General features: G+C 27.5%; 3 protein-coding genes across 3 annotated transcripts; 1 reads left to right on the plus strand and 2 right to left on the minus strand.

The window, feature by feature from the left end:
• Positions 1–339: 339 nt before the first annotated feature.
• Bm5658 (serine/threonine protein kinase, putative) lies at positions 340–1,892 on the minus strand (the record flags this gene model as incomplete). The annotated part of the gene is made up of 4 exons (XM_043073320.1): positions 340–624; positions 863–1,175; positions 1,335–1,631; positions 1,780–1,892. 4 exons carry the CDS (start codon positions 1,890–1,892, stop codon positions 340–342), a joined length of 1,008 nt encoding a protein of 335 aa, XP_042929254.1.
• An 8,956-nt stretch (positions 1,893–10,848) lies between these two features.
• On the minus strand, positions 10,849–11,698 carry Bm17901 (Uncharacterized protein; the record flags this gene model as incomplete). Its single annotated transcript, XM_043073321.1, has 3 exons — positions 10,849–10,943; positions 11,136–11,179; positions 11,670–11,698. The coding sequence occupies 3 exons, from the start codon at positions 11,696–11,698 to the stop codon at positions 10,849–10,851; spliced, it is 168 nt and encodes a 55-aa protein (XP_042929255.1).
• Positions 11,699–13,401: 1,703 nt separating this feature from the next.
• On the plus strand, positions 13,402–15,190 carry Bm9846 (Uncharacterized protein; the record flags this gene model as incomplete). Its single annotated transcript, XM_001896297.2, has 6 exons — positions 13,402–13,441; positions 13,583–13,657; positions 13,878–13,964; positions 14,250–14,402; positions 14,472–14,699; positions 15,039–15,190. 6 exons carry the CDS (start codon positions 13,402–13,404, stop codon positions 15,188–15,190), a joined length of 735 nt encoding a protein of 244 aa, XP_001896332.2.
• Between the last annotated feature and the right edge of the window lie 3,467 nt (positions 15,191–18,657).

Below are 18,657 nucleotides of genomic sequence, written 5' to 3' on the forward strand. Positions count from 1 at the left end.
AAAAAAAGAAACGTTAGATGCGAAATATATACATATCATCGATTTAAATTATTAAGAAATATGAAATTACATTAAAAATAATCCAATAACTTATTAAATACAGTATTAGTGCATCCATAATTTAATCAAAATATGAGTAAACTAGAAGGCAATAGTATGAATATTTAAAGGTTTTCATGATTCAATATGAGCAAAATTCAAATGATATTTCTTACAAAGTAATAAAAAAAAAAAAAAAAAAAAGGAATGCGTTTTATCAATATGTACATATGCATATTAAATTAAACATTTAATATCACAGTCTAATTGTTAAGCCTTAATGAACTGATATAAACTTTTCTAATCAATTCCTGTGATATTATAATTACTTCGATAACTTAACTTATCATCCATATATAAGCAATTATCATTATATGCTTTATAATCACTATCCCATTTGCAGATTTCATTGTACAATTGATTTGGAGTTGTTCGTTTTCGACGATCAATTTCCAATTGAGAATTTATCATCTTAGCAATATTTTCATCAACATCGAAGGATAATTCTGGTTTATCATATGCATCATAGTTATCACAAGCTACGAAGAGGAACATACGACATAATTCTTGTTCATTAAATGGAATCTGTTAAAAATTTAATTTAGATGGAATAAATAAGTTTAGAAAATAAATGCTTTCATTATTAATACGACTACTTCAAACATTGTTTTCTCTTTCTCTCGGAAATTTATTTATTTATTTTTATTTATAATTTCAAAATTTTTAAAATTCTTGAATAAAGAAAGAAAGAATCAAAAAAAAAAAAAAAATACTAATTTAATTATTTATTAATGTATAAATCAATAATGATACTAAATGATACCTTCCCCATGATACATTGATACAGGACACATCCAAGACTCCATATGTCAACTTCATGACCATACTCATGTGTTCGTAAGATATTTGCACCTACTTCAGGTGCCATATAATACAATGTACCAGCAACATTTGATAATGATTTATCCTCTGCATCATTAAGAATTCGAGATATGCCAAAATCGGAAATTTTAGCTCTTTCAATTAGATTCTGCTCCCTATATTTGATTAAGATATTTTGCGGTTTAATGTCACGATGTACGATGCAACAATTATAAAGTTCATTGTATCCTCGAATCACATTGTCGATTAATCGTCTAAAATTAATAATATAAAATATGTTAAAGTTTAAAATTTTGAAATAAAATTAAATTTTTAACAAATTATTTGATCTAATTTATTAAAAAAAAAAGAAAAATTATCAAAAATTTACAAATTTTGGAAGAGAAAAAAGAAAAAATAGAATTAAATTTTACTTTAAATTATGTGAAGATAATGTACCATCAGCAGTATGATATTTAAGATGACAATCAAGATCAATATCACATAATTCCATAATAATATACATGCTGCTATCTTCATCGCTTTTTATACAGTTATCAGTGAAGCCAACCAGATAATCACTTTTTATTGCTCTCATTACTTTTAATTCATCCAGTTTTATGCTTCCTTTAGACAACTTTTTAATTGCTACCGGTTTACCAGTGCTACTTTCTATACCTCGATAAACGAAGCCAAATGAACCATTTCCGATGCATGATGCAATACAGTCGCTGAAATTAAAATATCTTTTTAAATTTATGAGAAATCAAATAAATTTAAAAAAAAAAACTAACTCTTTTCTTGCACAAAAAAAAAAAAAAAATCCCTATTTAAGATAGATTCAATTTGTTCAAAGAAAAGAAAGAGAAGAGAATTTACTTATATTGAAATGTATTACAGGTAGATGAAATAGTTATCGTATTAAGGGTAAACTGTTGAAGTAGATGCTTATCGATATCAGAATTTTTTAATTGGATACTATACCAATTCATCGCCGTATTATACATTAATTTTTTTACATCATCCATCACAGATAGATTGTTTTCTATATTTGCTATCAAAAGTTCAATAATTTTTCACTGCAAATGCAAATCAATGAATATATTAAACACATATTAATAAGAACTGATTTATAAATTTAATATTTCAAAAAAATCAAGAATTTATTAACAGTTAGTATGGAAATCATACGAACAGAGTAGTAAAAATCTTCGCTAAATTTTTTTTTTTTTATTTAATTTCATTTAATCAGCAACTAATGATGATAGTTGAAAGATAATGGAAAAAAAAAATTATTTTGAATTCTTTAGAAGTTATTAATTGTTATAATTTTTAGTTCTAACTGTGAAATGGAAATTATTGATAGAGTGATGTTGATTTTTGAGAATTCTGGAAATCACATTGAAAAAAAAAAAAGAGGTTAATATTAAATAAAAATTATTGAAATAGCATTTCTTTAAAAGAATATTTGATGAATTAAGCAAACAACAAGATATAAACCAAAAAAATACCTTCTAGAAGAGCTATCTTTATGATATTAACTCATTTTTAATCATTGTTAATATCACTAAATCATTTAATTATTTTAAATATTGAAATGTTATAAAATCGGTGAAGTGAAGTAATGCATGCATATCTATATATTGCTTTCAGCTTTAATTTTCTTAAATTCTAAAATTTCAATTATTTTGTTAAAAAAAATAAGCAAAAATAAGGCGCATAAGTAATTATTTCTGTTTCTATCTTTTATTCAAAATTCTGAATATAAAATCTTTTATTCTAAATAAAAATGAAAAATAAATAAGAAAGAAAAAAGCACAATTGTATTATTGGCAATGATATCACAATCAGCAAAAATAATCAAAATTTATAAATGATGAAAACAGTTATATTCAAATGATTCAAAAAAAAAAAAAAAAAAAAAGGAGTAAAAAGCACTCATGTAAGCAAAACTTTTAGAATGAAATTTAAATATATCATTTGATTAATGTGCAAAAAAGAAAAAATAAAAACGAAGTGTAGACAATGAGATTAATGATAAACAGATTAGCTCCAAAATGTATACAATTTACTAAAATCACTTTTTTCAAACCAAACAAAAAAAAAAAAAGGAAAAGTTAAATAGTTCAGTTTAAAAAATTTCATACTTAAACAGCGAAAAATTTCAAATTTCATTGTAGACAAATGAGTTCGTTTTTTTTTTTCTTTTTTAAAATGTATTCCAGATGTTCGAAGAATTTTAACATTTTATGCATATTTTTTTCTTCGTTTTGCCTCTTTTTTTCCGCCTCAAAATTTTTAATGAGAATTTAGAAAAAATAACATTAATATTTTATTCATAACTGATGTCTTCATTAATAACACTTATAAAATATTCACTGAAATCCTGCATTAAACTTAGTGCAAGTAAATTAAATTGCATTGGATACTTATTTACTTCTTTAAGTAAAAATATAAATGAATAAACAATTATTGTTTGAAAATTCTAATTGTCAAAAATTTTTTATGAGCCATATGTGAAGCGGAAAAGATGATCCAAACAAAGCTTAAAGAGAAGAATGGAGAAAAAAAATTGAAAAGTAAAAAGAAAGTGATGATTTGATGTAATAGATTGAATCGCCACCTTGCATTTTCAACTTCATCATAAGGCCGAAATAATGATTTCGTTCTTTTCTTTTTTCAAAATTTATTTTTCTTCCTTTAAAAATTTGTACTTTGTCTTTCTTCTTTTCTTTTTTCTCCTTCTCCTACTTCGTTTTCCATTTTGTCCCATACCTTACCTATACCACCTTTTTCTTTTATTATGCTACTTTTCAATGGAAAAGTAACAATTTTCATTATAACATTGTATTATCTGATCTTTCTCTTCCTCATTTCAACTTCATCTAATTTTTCTATTTTTATCTTTTTATGCAAGTAAATATTACAAAATTTATAGAAGCATATTGCATGAAATTTTTGCATGAATTTGATTAGAAAATTAGCTAATCAATGTGTTATTTACAATGGGAAAATCATAGAACAATAATGAATTAAACATAATCAACCAAAATAAGAAAACTGAATGATAAATAAAGTAAATAAAATTGTAACATGGCGAAGAGTAAAGAGAGGACAATTTCACAGTAGAAGGTGAAAAAATAAATAAATAAAAAAGAAGATAAGTCATTAAAAGTTAATCGACATAATCTATTACAGTTGTAAATTTGATATAATATATTGCACGCTGAATTTAACTAACTGATTGGTGTACTGTCATAAATTTAAATATGGCCATTCGAAGTTATTTTATCAATCAAACTTAATATTTATTCTTTTTTCTCGTTGTTTTTTTCTTTTTCGTGGAAAATTCAAACTAAAATAATTCAAAAATTTGACAAATCTGTTACGCTTGTTAAGAATAGTAAACATTATCATTTTCTACAGCTATATTCCATCCTTTTTTTTAAAAAAAAAAAAAAAAACAAAGAAAAAAAACAGTCTGTTAGCATAAAATGATGCAAAAAGTTTTATTTTAACATTAAATGTTAAATTTTTCGAAACTGAAAATTTTTGTTTTCAGATTTTACATAGTTGAAATGGCATAAACTGATTTAAACTCTCGAATGAGTAATGCATGTTACTGATAAATGATAGGTAAATTAGAATGGATGCTGAAAGCCATACAAAAGAAGATGAAAATGATAAAAAAAAAGCGATTGTATCCTTTTTAATTTATCATTTCAATCAAAATCGTTTATTAAAATCGAAAATTCGACCATTTTTTTTTTTTTTAATGCAATAGTATAGAACAGATCTACACATTCGTTAATTAACCAGCTGTATTTATAATTGTTATCTAAAATACCGTTAATTTTCATAAAATATAATATATAATTTTTTAAATTCTCCTAGATTTAGCAAAAATGATTGTAGAAGATAAAATTTTAGGTAAGAATGGGAGTAGTTAATGGCTGAAGCTTTCAAAAATAGATACTTGAAAAGATATTTGAAGTGTATGAATAACACTTGGAGCTTGCATCATATGTATTTATTTACTTTTAAGCATACTTTAAAAATAAAAATGAAAAAAGGTAGAATGAAAGTGAAAATTGCGTGCTTAAAGAAATGACGATTAATTTGATTTTCAATATAAATCAATCCGCTAAAAAAGATAGCAATTAAATTCCTATGGTTTTTGATATAAACAAACTAGTTTATTTATTTATTTACCATAGTTTTACTCTTTTTTAATTGTTAATGATAAATGAAATTTTAATAACTAATAAAAAATTTTATTTGCATGAGAAAAAGGATACGAATTAGCTGTTTGCTACAAATAAATTAAATGTAACAATAAAAATTTCTGTGTGAATATAAAAAAAAATAATACTTCAATATTAGTATTTCAGTGATCATTAATTTTTTATAACCATTTTATCATTTAATTTTAGCAACTAATATAATTCATGATATCGTCTCTAATCTAAATATGCATCCCACAAAATTTACTCATGTAGCAAAAACTTATTCCACCTTCTGTTTGCAATAATATTTGCGATAGAATTTTTGAAATTTACCAAACATCGAAAAATTTTTGCTCATTTCTAGATATAACTTTCTTTTGATAAATAATCGATGATTTCGTTTATGCTTAACGCTATTCGTGATTTATTGATCGTGAAATTATGGTTTCAACAAGTTTCAATACTTTAAAACTTACAACTTTAGTATTACATGCAAAAATTTTTTTGATGAAACTCGAAAATACTTTTTTTTTTTTCTTTAATTAGTAAAATCATAAAGAATTTTTCCACAGTTGAAACAATTACTATGAAAAGAAGGTGGAAAGTTCGGATAATAATCAATGTCCCTAGACTGTCAACCTTTCGAATGTTCAATATCCTACTTGAAAAAAAAAGAAAGGAAAATCTAAAAATAATCGAACCAGTAATTATTGCACGTGAATTTGAAAAAAAATACTGACAATAATAAAAAAATTTATAGTCGTAATCTTTTTTTTTCGCTTTTTTTTTCAAAACGAGCAAATTAGAGAGTATTTTAAATCTACTTAATCATTAATACGTCTTAACTATATAACGTAAATATCTATCATTTGTTCTGTCCGGAAAAAGTGATTTTTTTTTTCTCCTCAAAGAGAAATATTGTTTTCAGATTAGTTCAGTTCTTTTCATTTAAAATTGGGAAATATACACATTGGAAAGCTGAAATACGGACAAAGAAATATACTTGGATAGATTTAAAAATCTGTTTCAATTTCAAAGTTTATTTGAACTTATCAGTAATTTGAAAAGATAAATTAACTAAAATATTAATGTAATTATTTTGTGTTTTTATAAAATAATCTTAGCCAATGATAAAACTGATTGATCAATGTGTTAATGTAACTGAAATAAATTTAACTCAATTGCTTTATTTATGTTCGAATTAATTTCGATCAAACTAGTTCATTTGAACAGAACTAACATTATTATCCTCCAACTTGATTCGTTAGACTATTTTGTAAGGATAAATAATTTAGCAAAAAAAAAAGCACGCATTTTTTATAAATCAACCGTTGTTTTTTTCTTTTGAACAGTACTTTTCGAACAGATCACTGGAAAAGCCACTGAACAAATATGAATTGAAGTTTCCCTTAATTTTTTAATTTATTTCCAACAAATTCTTTAATTTCTGGTTTGCAAACATAACAAATTTATCAATTAATTCTTTCAAAAACGTCCTTTATAAGCAGAATGGAAGTTCTACAAATTAATATTAATGGGAAAGTTTAATTAGAAATAATGAAAAACTGTTTTGAGAAAGATAAAAGAGAAATATTTTCAAAATATTAAAAAAAAAAAAAAAAAAAAGAAAATGATTCCATTTTCTTGATAAATGAATGGATAATAGGATATATATAATATATGGCTGCGTCTTCCACCAAAATATTCGAAGGACAAAGAATTCGAAAATATTTATTTCAACTTTCGTCATACAAACGAGAAAAAGACACGTATGGAATCAAATTTGAACATGGCAAAAAAGAATGATGAATGATTTTTTAAAAGCAATCGGAGGTAAATTAAAAGCAGCAAAAAATGGTCAAAACATTGATGGCTGCAATTTAGAAAATTGAAATTTAGAAAAATTATAACCTATTTTTATTTTTCATAAATCAATGATTCACAGGAAAATTTTTGCAAAATATCTGTATTTTTCTCATTATTTTTTAAGACTTGCTGTTACGATGGAATGATGCTACTAAGGCGAGAAAAAAAAAAAACTGCATGTTAAATAATAAAAATAAGTTAAAAAAACATCCCTGTAATATGTTGACGTCTTTTTTAACCTATTTCGTGGTCTATGCAAACGTGTATCACACTTAACTTAAATTTTATTCTCATTGAAAATCGTGTTTGATTTGTGTGAGATTTATTCTAGTTCTTGTCCTACTGATGTTTTTTAGTTTTTTTTTTTTTTTTTTTTTCTTCTAATTCTTTCCTTGCATGAAATTTTTGTTTAAATGACGATCGAAGAATTATTTCAGAATCTAAACTAAAAAATCTACTGTTCTCTTTTATTCAAAAAAAAAAAGGTATTCATGTAATTTGTCTAGAATGATCATAGTTTGCGAGAAAGATATTTCTTGTTTGAGGATGATAAACCAATTGATCGATGATTTCCGGTAGTTTCCAGCGTGTTGTACTAACTAAACTAAATGCAATTGCGCATTCATTTCGAAAGAACACAGAAGCATAGGTAATTATCATGATGTATATTTTTCTCTCTTTTCTAGGAACTGTAGAAAGCCCCGGATAACAGAAGAAGACCTATTGAAAACATTTTCATTTCTAAAAAAATCGCAATTTTATCATTAAACATCATAACATTACTTCCTTCCGTTTCTCATAAGTTAAAACACGCAAATTTTAACAGAATCAAATCGAATAAAATAATCAATCAGCAAAAATGCCACACTCCTATTATATAAAAAACTAACTTTAAACTACCTTTTCTTCTTTTCTTCTTGCATTTTTCTTTTCCTTTTCTTTTGCATAGACAATAACTTATCATCATTTACCCTTGCATTCCTATCGTTTTCTCTGAAAAGCGAAAATTCTCTCTGATCTATTTATAGTTACATTGTCGCATAACTTATGACTCATTCCATTCATAAAGTTCAATTTTACTGCAAATGAAAAAAAAAAAAATGGTACTTATAAATTCTATAAAAACATTGTAACAAATGGTAGTGCAACTTTTTGCAGTATAATATAACATAATCAAAATAAGGTACACTAATATAATATTAATATAATACAATGTAATAATATATAATATAACAATAATAGACTATAATGTAGTATATGACAATATAATAATAATATATAATAACAATGCTAGTATAATATAACATAAAATATAATATAATAATTAATAATAACAATAAATAATGTTTTATTACATTTTGTGCTGACACCTTTTATCTACGAATCGATTTATCTCAACAATAAAGCAAAAAGACTTGCTTATGAATTATCCCTACAAAATACTAGGCTTATCCTATTGCAGCTGCTTCTGCTGCTTCTACATACAAATTTGGCTTATCAGCATTTATCAGTCAGTACTTCGGGCTTGTCGCAGTGATTTTTGTAGAGAAGTAAATCTTCATTTCGAAAACGCGAGTTTTTTTAGATGAGCTTGATTTGCTTTTAGTTCATATACTACAACCTATCTACGCACAACAGCATGCAACAATTCGTTTGACTCTATGTACAAACAAAGCAGGTGAAGCTTATGACTAACTGTTAAAAAAGTGTAGCGTGAAAAAGTGCGGTATAAGTTTTATGATTAAGGCATTGTTTCAGATAAACAATGCATCAAATTCAGTACCCAACTTCAAAATTTTTTCAATTGTTCGAAATTTATCCTCGTAGTTGAGGGATGATCAGCGAGGAAATGAAATATCTATTCCAAATATTGATCATTCTTCGCAGTGGAGCAACAATATGATTGTCAGAACTTTCAGGTGGTGGTCTTATAGAAAGTTTTTCCTATAATTCGAAAATCTATGACTGTTAATGAAAAAAGCTAATAGAATAGAACAGTTTGATAAGATGTGAAACAATCGTTTGTTTCCTTTTTGAGCCAAATAACTTTTTTTCGGAGTTTTTTCATTTATTTTTATCATTTTTGTTAGATCCGGTCAAATATTAGTGAATGCTCCATTATATTCACGGTACATAAATTAGTGAACGCTTCTGGGCTAGTTCATTTGATCTAAAGAAATATTCAATGAGATTTATTTGCTAACAATTTCATTCATTCATACAAACATTATTTACTGTCTCAACACATCACATGCCTTCTAAACATTGTACAGTGCAGATCAATAGCAAAACAGTGGTGAACAGTTTTAGATGTTGAAAATCGTACAATAAATAGGCTTCTTTAAGCACGGATACAACAAACCAAGGTCAGTGTAATCCAATTCTAAACATGGTCTCAATGAAATTTTTGAAATTTAGAGCAAAATGGTGAATGGTATTGGAAGGTATAGCAATGAATAGAAGAATAGCTGGTGTAGGATTTAGTGCGGTATAGTATACTTCAATGAAAATAACCATTTTCAACTATCCAAATAATTGCAGGGCTTCTACACCTTAATCTGTTATTATGTATATCAAAGATTGGTCAAAGGCTACTAAATTTAAAGTTTTAAAATTATTAAACTGATTAAATAAAATTCGAGGAATATCACTAGTGGTCGATTACAAAGGGATCAGAAATGCATGAAATCCGAGAAGGAAGATGGGATCACAGAGAGCACTAATTTGCTGCTGTTATTGCATTTTTCAACGTGCTAAAATTTTTCAGTTGTCATTATTATCCATTTCGAATAAGTGAATGTGCATTTGGGTTTGTGAAGAGAGAGGACATCTAAACTTTGATAAATCATAAATGAATTCCGCTAAAACAGAGACATCTTAAAGTGATCGAAGGATTGATTAATGCAAGAAAGAAATGATGAGCTAAAAGGCGCATATATAGATCATCAAATTTACCTTAAGTATGATATGAAATGCTAAGTCATTATCGGAAAAGTAAAATCACATTAAATCAGTTCTATCGTTCATGATCAAATGAAATTTAAATTGACCGAATTATAGAGTATGGTACGCAGGAAGGAATCAATAAATTTATAATAAAAATTGTTATACAAGAAATTTACACGAATTGAAGTAATCCCTTCTGTAAGGTACCGTTTATAAAGTATCGTCGTTCAATTTTTAGTTTGAAAATATTTTATTAACAGATTTATTTTGCTTATGCTGAAAATTTCGTGTGAAAAAATTTTGTTAGAGCAATATGTCAACAATTTAGACATGTAATCGAAATGGGAAAATAAATGAAAAATTGAATGATTCTGAATACAAACATATCTTAATGAATAATACAAAATGTTGTTGCACAAGAAATCTGCACGTGTATTGTTTTTGAAAAATTGAAATTTAAAATTTGTTTAATATTGTTGATGATATTATTATCACCACAATGCAGTAGATAAAACTTCCTGATTGCTTTGTAATCTCATAGACATATTGATTAGCCAACGACAACGAAACGTGAGGATTAGAATGTGAAAAGAAGAATTGCTGAAGAAACTTCATTTAGTTGTCCGAAAATGATACATATTACAAGTTTAAATGGAAAGTAGTGTTTATTTGTTTACTATTCACTTAAAAAATTGAAAAATTTGTGTTAATCAAAAAAAAGATTGAGAGAAAAAAATCATTCTTTTTTATGCAAAAAAAAAAAAAAAAAATCTTGCGATATAAAATAGTGAATAATTCTCCGATTGCATTGTTGACAGGAATTCTTTTATATTCAAATTCTCTCTTTTACAATCATACAATTAAGAAAAAGTTCGATGATACAAGAACAATCAAACACTACCGCTATAACTCAGAAACACAATGCTTTCTGTGGCTCTTCCATTTTAATGATTTCCATCTTCATGTGATTATCAATATGATCGCGAACCCATTTTGAGGCACTATCTATAATAGATGTATTTAATATATGGAAATAAATTACTGCTTAAAATTTGAAAAATGTTACCAAACAAGTAAGCTAAAATGAGAAAATGCTTGTTATCCTCGCTAATTCACCACTCAATTAAACTGTACGGTTCACCTTTCACAATAATCAATCCTTTCAGTTGAATAGATCTCCGGGTAGAATGTCCCTACTTGACATAGATCCGTAACGTCTTTCAGAACCTTCAGAATGACCGCTTCAATATTTTATACTCTACAACAAAAACTTCTCTATATCATTACAGTTACAATTACAATTTTTCAACTTCAACAATTCATTGGTGATTTCATAGGTAAGTCGAAAGAAATCTGTATTTCTACTTATCCTATTGTCACTTACTGGTAAGTAACAGATAGCTAGCTTTAAGCTTTTCAACAGCTCAATTACCGTCACAGAAGAAAAAGCTTTATATCAGCAGTGAAGCTACCACAGGAAGGCAATCCTTGCGCCACCCTGTGTATACCTGCATTACTTTTATCATTTAGAAACTGCTCCAACTTACAGCACTTCCTTCACTTTTTTCCCAACGCGACTGATTACAGATGTGAAGAAGCTCTTTGACATAATTATCATAAAATTTTGTTAGTTGTTAGCCATCGAAAAGGGAATGATTCACTCAGATAGATGAATGGATCGGTTCATTTCTGTTTCATGAATTAGCTATCTGTAATACGACAATTTCTTACCTTATCAGCAGGAAATTCTTCCAGTTCATTGTATTTAATTGGTTTTTATGCCATTATTTTTTGCTGTAAATGAGACAAAGAAATTGTTAGAATATAGTAAGACAAAAAGACCAATCTGCAATACCAAAAGGGAAACGCGAGCAACGGATATGTTTTTACGTTGTGTAACCACACAAGCGTTAACGTGATCGATAAACGTCAAAATGATGAGAGAGGATGTTAAAGAGAATGTCAACATTAACTGTTATGGAAAGATGAGTGAAGCAATATGATAAGGTAAACTCGTGCAAATTAATGAACATTTTAACCTAAAAGATGGAAGAAGCAAAAAAGAGGAAAAAGAGAAAAAGAAAAAAGACAGAAATGAAAAATAAAACATACATTTTACAATTATAGATAATATGGCAAATTATAAAAAAGAACTCATCCAGAAAATCAGTCAAGAAAATAGGAAATCATCAGGAAATTTTTTCTCTCATTCTTCCATACTTACACCTTCATTTTGTTTTACTTTTCAAGCAGTATATTTAATCAGAAATATCCATGTACACACATATAATCGCTGATTGTAGAATTACGTCATACAATCATCTAAAAATAAGATAATTAATTAATTATAAGTTCACTACTTTTCATCACTCCGAAAACGAACAATGTAGCTGTTCACTTTCTCAAAACAACAACAAGCCTAAAACAATTCAAAATAATCGAATAAAAGATTTTACGCAGGGTCGTTGAAAAAAGAAGCCGTAACAGAATTACGATACTTGAATCACTTTGTAATTTGGAATTCGTAGCAGTTTTTAGTTATAAAGATTTATAAAAGTAGATTTAAATGCTTGTTTTATTTTATTTTTTAGTAATAGTTTTACATCACAAGCATATTCTTACAATTGGATCAATTTTATTGCAACTTATAAAATCATTGCTTTCATCATTAACACGCATGTTGTAAAATTTCATGTTTTTTTTTTTGTTCTTGTGATGTTACGTCCATTTTCATTGCTACTTATTATTACATAGAAACAATTGATCACTTAAGATGGGTCAGTGATAATTTTTACTAATGTAAACTGAAAGTAAAAAAAATCAATGAAATGATTTAAAAATTAGCGTAGCATTTTTATTGTCAACTGTTTTCCTGAGAAATAAGAAAAGAAAAAATATTTCAGGAGCTGTAATATATGATTTGGTTAAAATTATTCTGCAATTTTGTAAAAATGTTCAATATACAAAGAAATTTGAAATCTGCAAATATTATTTGATAGCAATAGCACAATCATACAGACAGGTAAGTCAAATACTACTTTTTGGACATATATATGATAGATCCGTTTTATATCTGCTCGTTTTGAGTCTAAAATTAAATATCGTTTAACAAATTTATTGATTACACACTATTTCTCTATTTTAAACTGATAATTATATTATCATTGCCAAGTTCAACCTGAAAATGTATTAATTATATTAATCAAAAATTTAGACTTGCCACCTCAGGATGATACTTTTAGGAAGTGTTGCAGGTCAGCTTGTCTTCTTCCAGCAAATATGCGTGATTTTGAACGACCAATATTCTTCATCCCTGTGATATTCCTCAGTTATTGGCAAATTAATTCTAAATCATTAACTGTGCAACCAACCAGGAAGCAAATTCAGAACATCAATAGAAGACAGTAAGGAAGACGTTATAATATGCAAATTTTTCGACTCACATTTATATTTCATAACTGGGATGAAAGTGTTATTGTTTGGTAATAGTGAAAGTTGGATAGGTGGTGGTCCTATATTTTTGTTCATATATGCTTACGGATTGTTTTACAGTGAAATGGGAGGAAGTTATTAGCTTGAAAAGAAAAGGATTTATTATGTACCGTATTTTGTATCACTTGAAAATGATTCGAATGCATTTTTAGGAATGTCAGCTAAACAACAGACTGGAAATGTCGCAGCTCCTGTGGACAATGGTGAAGTAGTGCGCATTATGGACGGTAAAAATTATTTAATTTAACTTCTTTTCATGTCAAATAAAAATGAAATAAATGCTTCAACTATTTCAAAAATAGTTTTGATATTTTAACAAAAATATAGCATTTATCTATTATATATTGTTAACTGAAATAAGCTATGGTACACATAAAAAAACAAGAAATGGAGATGATCCCAAACCTTTCATCTGAAATTTTAAAATGTCATATATCTTCTTTATAGATGATGCACGTATAGTACGTCCCAAGCCACGTGCTTCTAACGCAACGAAAAAGAACCGAATCAACAACAATAACTCGAATAATACTGGTTTGTCTTTTCACTTTCAATTTTATTATTTATATGCACATGTAATATTACGTGTGACAAATTGAAACATGCAAGACACGTGTAATTAATTGAACAATGAAAGAATTAGGTTGAAAAATGTACAAGACTAACCGTTAGTGATGATTAGATAGCAACTGGTTATTTACGTATTGCAAAGTGTGAAAATGATTTAAGAGTCTAGGTAATAATAATAATAATAATAATAATAGATAAGAATGGCAACTTTGTACATTTCTTGATGGCCATTTTTTGGTAAATGTTTAGGTGTTCCGCTAGTTAGCAACGTTGAGGATACTCCACCGAATGTCGTCTTCGATCAACCGAACCGTCCTCACGTGCAACAACCGTATATGGCTCATAGTTGTCGTCCGAATATGACACATCCAGTAGTGATCGGCAGTGTGAACCGCCCTATGTGTACAAAGAATTTCCTATTATTCTATAAGTTGATGAAAAAATAAATTTTATAAAATTGTCAACTTTCAGATATGCCAGTGCATAATCCGCCACCTTCAACATGTTGGTGCAACGGAATTTCTGACGATATACGAGCGATTAAGGAGACACTAAATTCGGTTTCCAATGGGATTCACTTAATTCTTCAAAAAGTTCACATGGATCAAATGAACAATGCACAAATGATGTCGCAAATTTTGCGAACCGTTGAAATGGTTGCGGACACTGTTAATAATATGTCATTTGTGCAGTTTCAAGGTTCAATTTTGAGCATAAGACTTTTTCTTTCTTCTGAATAAATAAAAGAGAAAAAGTGAACGAAATTAGGTTTAAAATTAATTGAATGAACAAATATTCATAACTGATGAAGCGTCAATGATTTTCACTTGGATTTGCTTACTTTCAAAGTCACACTGCTCCGTTGCTTTTTCATCAGATTTAGCATCCTAGATTGCATCTTAGTTTCACTTCTTCCAATTTTCATTCACGAATGTATCGTTCCTGTTTTCATGAATTAATCCTCCTCAATCTCTGTTGTTAAGCAAATGATAATTCCTCAAACTGATTTTTTTATTATTGAAAACCAATCAATTTTAGCATACGATCAGTATTATGATGGATCTGGCGTGGGAAATCCTACCGGAAGTCCGGATGGAACGGTTCCTCCAGAGACGTGTTATGAGCAAACTGATGAGCAGAACACGCCGATTGAGCATGTAATGAATAACAGTTCACGTTCCTATCCTTGAATAGCAGGACATTTCAGTGTAAAAGTGATATATCAACAATTTCTTTTTTCTTTTTTTTTTTATTGCTAACCTGATGTTCAGTTTTTGTGTTTTCTAATAAATTTTTTTTTCCTTTTTTTTTTTTTTTTTTAACAAAATTGCAATTGTATTTTTACAAGATGGCAAGTCTGTATATCCCACATTTCTCTCCAGTAATCAGTTTCATCATTACAAATGCCTTAAAAGTTGAATCAAAACACTCTTGACATCCGGAATTATACTAAATGCTGCTTATGGAACATGATGAAAAACCGAATGCTAAGTCTAAATTTAGAGGTGCAGTATTTCAAAATACAATTGTAGTTACTACCAGCTAATTTCACATTTTATATTCTCTCTAAATTTTGACAATCAAGATATGAAAACGGAAAAAAGATCGTTGCTTAGGGGTCAACGCTCAACATTTACAACAATACAAGTATATAACATACATAGAACGATAGGAAATTATCGTTATGAATTAATTACATAGATTGGAATGATTCTAAAATATTTTTATCCCTCATATAATATATACAGCAAACATATCAAAAAACTATCACCTGACATCCCTTCCAAGAGAATTTGAAATGTGATGAAAGACTCTATTCGATGATGTCACATCCATCATCAAGGAAAAAACTGGAGATAAAGAAACTCAAAAGTTTCAGTTGATGAAAAATAAAAGCAAATTATTACACTGAAGATTAATTTAAGTAAATATGCTGCATAAAATAGATAAGGTCGGTAAATTTATTATTCCTATAATGTCATCCAATTCTAGAACAGTAAAAGCAACCATTTTTACTGTCAACAGATAAAAAATCTACATTAGAACGAGTCGATAGTGGTGACAATTTTGTATATTCACATTGAAGAAAATTATTCTGAATTTAGAGCTAGAAAGTTTTCAGTTAACGTTTGAATAACATTAAAGTGATTTAAATTAAGGATTATTACACTTCACATTACCTTACTTTCACCACAAAGCTTGGTATTATTCTATTTGTTATATCATAATTTGAAATATAAACTAATGCTTAATTATTGCTTTTTATAAAGAAAAGCAAACTATTACAATAAGTAAACTGAAGTGATATTTATAGGTAGTGTAGAAATAACTTACATGAATGAAATATTGTTTTAAACAGTCGAACATAATTGATGATTTAATTAATATCGGACAAATAATCAGCAATTTAGTGATTACTACAAATAAATTCTTGATGGGTAACAGAGGATTTAATTACTGCCGAACGAATCATCATTAATTCTGCACTAATCATCTTCCAGTTAGTGATAACAGACTGTTTAATCAACACTGGACTTAATGGTAACAAACGAATTAACATCGGAGACATAATCTGCTAGTCAGTGAGATGATTTTCTTTGTGCCAGACAAATGACATGTTAATTAATGATTTTTTAATGTGTATTGAATGCAAGATAAATCGTTTGTATAGGTGACAATAAAACAAATGATCTCATATCGGACGAATCATGTGTTAGCAAATGGTGACAGATGATTTACATAGTACTTTATATATTATCTGTGATTCAGTGATAACGGTTCGTTTTTATAATACCGTAAAAAACGTTTGTCAGTGGATGATAACTGGCAGAATGCAGTCAACGTGACAAAATTTTGTGAATTAGATTTCAGTTAAAGCTGAAGAGATTGGAACTATCTGTTTACATTCAGTTGTCATTATTATCCATTTCGAATAAGTGAATGTGCATTTGGGTTTGTGAAGAGAGAGGACATCTAAACTTTGATAAATCATAAATGAATTCCGCTAAAACAGAGACATCTTAAAGTGATCGAAGGATTGATTAATGCAAGAAAGAAATGATGAGCTAAAAGGCGCATATATAGATCATCAAATTTACCTTAAGTATGATATGAAATGCTAAGTCATTATCGGAAAAGTAAAATCACATTAAATCAGTTCTATCGTTCATGATCAAATGAAATTTAAATTGACCGAATTATAGAGTATGGTACGCAGGAAGGAATCAATAAATTTATAATAAAAATTGTTATACAAGAAATTTACACGAATTGAAGTAATCCCTTCTGTAAGGTACCGTTTATAAAGTATCGTCGTTCAATTTTTAGTTTGAAAATATTTTATTAACAGATTTATTTTGCTTATGCTGAAAATTTCGTGTGAAAAAATTTTGTTAGAGCAATATGTCAACAATTTAGACATGTAATCGAAATGGGAAAATAAATGAAAAATTGAATGATTCTGAATACAAACATATCTTAATGAATAATACAAAATGTTGTTGCACAAGAAATCTGCACGTGTATTGTTTTTGAAAAATTGAAATTTAAAATTTGTTTAATATTGTTGATGATATTATTATCACCACAATGCAGTAGATAAAACTTCCTGATTGCTTTGTAATCTCATAGACATATTGATTAGCCAACGACAACGAAACGTGAGGATTAGAATGTGAAAAGAAGAATTGCTGAAGAAACTTCATTTAGTTGTCCGAAAATGATACATATTACAAGTTTAAATGGAAAGTAGTGTTTATTTGTTTACTATTCACTTAAAAAATTGAAAAATTTGTGTTAATCAAAAAAAAAAGATTGAGAGAAAAAAATCATTCTTTTTTATGCAAAGGATTGCGGTCACAAAGTGTATAATATGGAGAGCAAATATGCTTTCTCAGTAATGATTAATGGAATAATGCATATTAGAAAAGTAAAATAGAAGCAGTGCTGCATAAGTTGTATGGTTAGGGCATTGTTTCGCATCAATATCAGTAGCTAATCTGCAAGAATTTTTTAGTTGTCTGACAATTTATCCTTGTAGTTTGTAGTAGCAGAAAGATCAGTGCGGAGATAAGTATTTGTATTGCAAAAATGAACCTATCCCAAATACCAATCATTCTTCGAACGTTTTTCCTGTCATCTGGAAATCTGTGACAATTAATAAACATTTTGTTAGCTTCTTTTTCTGTGTATGAACATTGCAACTACAAAATGCATAAACATAGGGAGATCATATTAGAGCAAATGATATCTTTTCTGGGTAATAATCGATAGGACAAGAAGTATGAGCATTTTCTTATAGGTTAAGTAATATATTTATTGTCATATTGTCGTTTGTCTTAGACATAAGAAAACAGTTTTTCTCGAGTATTATACAGTGAAAAAAATAATATGCATATTTTTTGCTTTAATTAATGCAAATTTCCGTCATTTTTCTTCTTAAGCTACTTTTTTTTTGAATGGGATTAGATAAGAAAGAATGTACGTGTAGTAAGTATTATTGCCAGTAATTGAATTACAATATAAAATTTTGCGCTATTTGTTTTTTTTTTTTTTTTAATGAATATTTGGTAAATTTGGTAATTTTACAGAATGAGCGCAATCAGGGAAGGAAACACATTATATTGATGTTTTGGACTTCCTGCAAAGGGAGCCTGTA

Source organism: Brugia malayi, assembly GCF_000002995.4.
Source record: "Brugia malayi strain FR3 genome assembly, contig: Bm_v4_ChrX_scaffold_001, whole genome shotgun sequence".
Taxonomy (NCBI): Eukaryota; Metazoa; Nematoda; class Chromadorea; order Rhabditida; family Onchocercidae; genus Brugia; species Brugia malayi.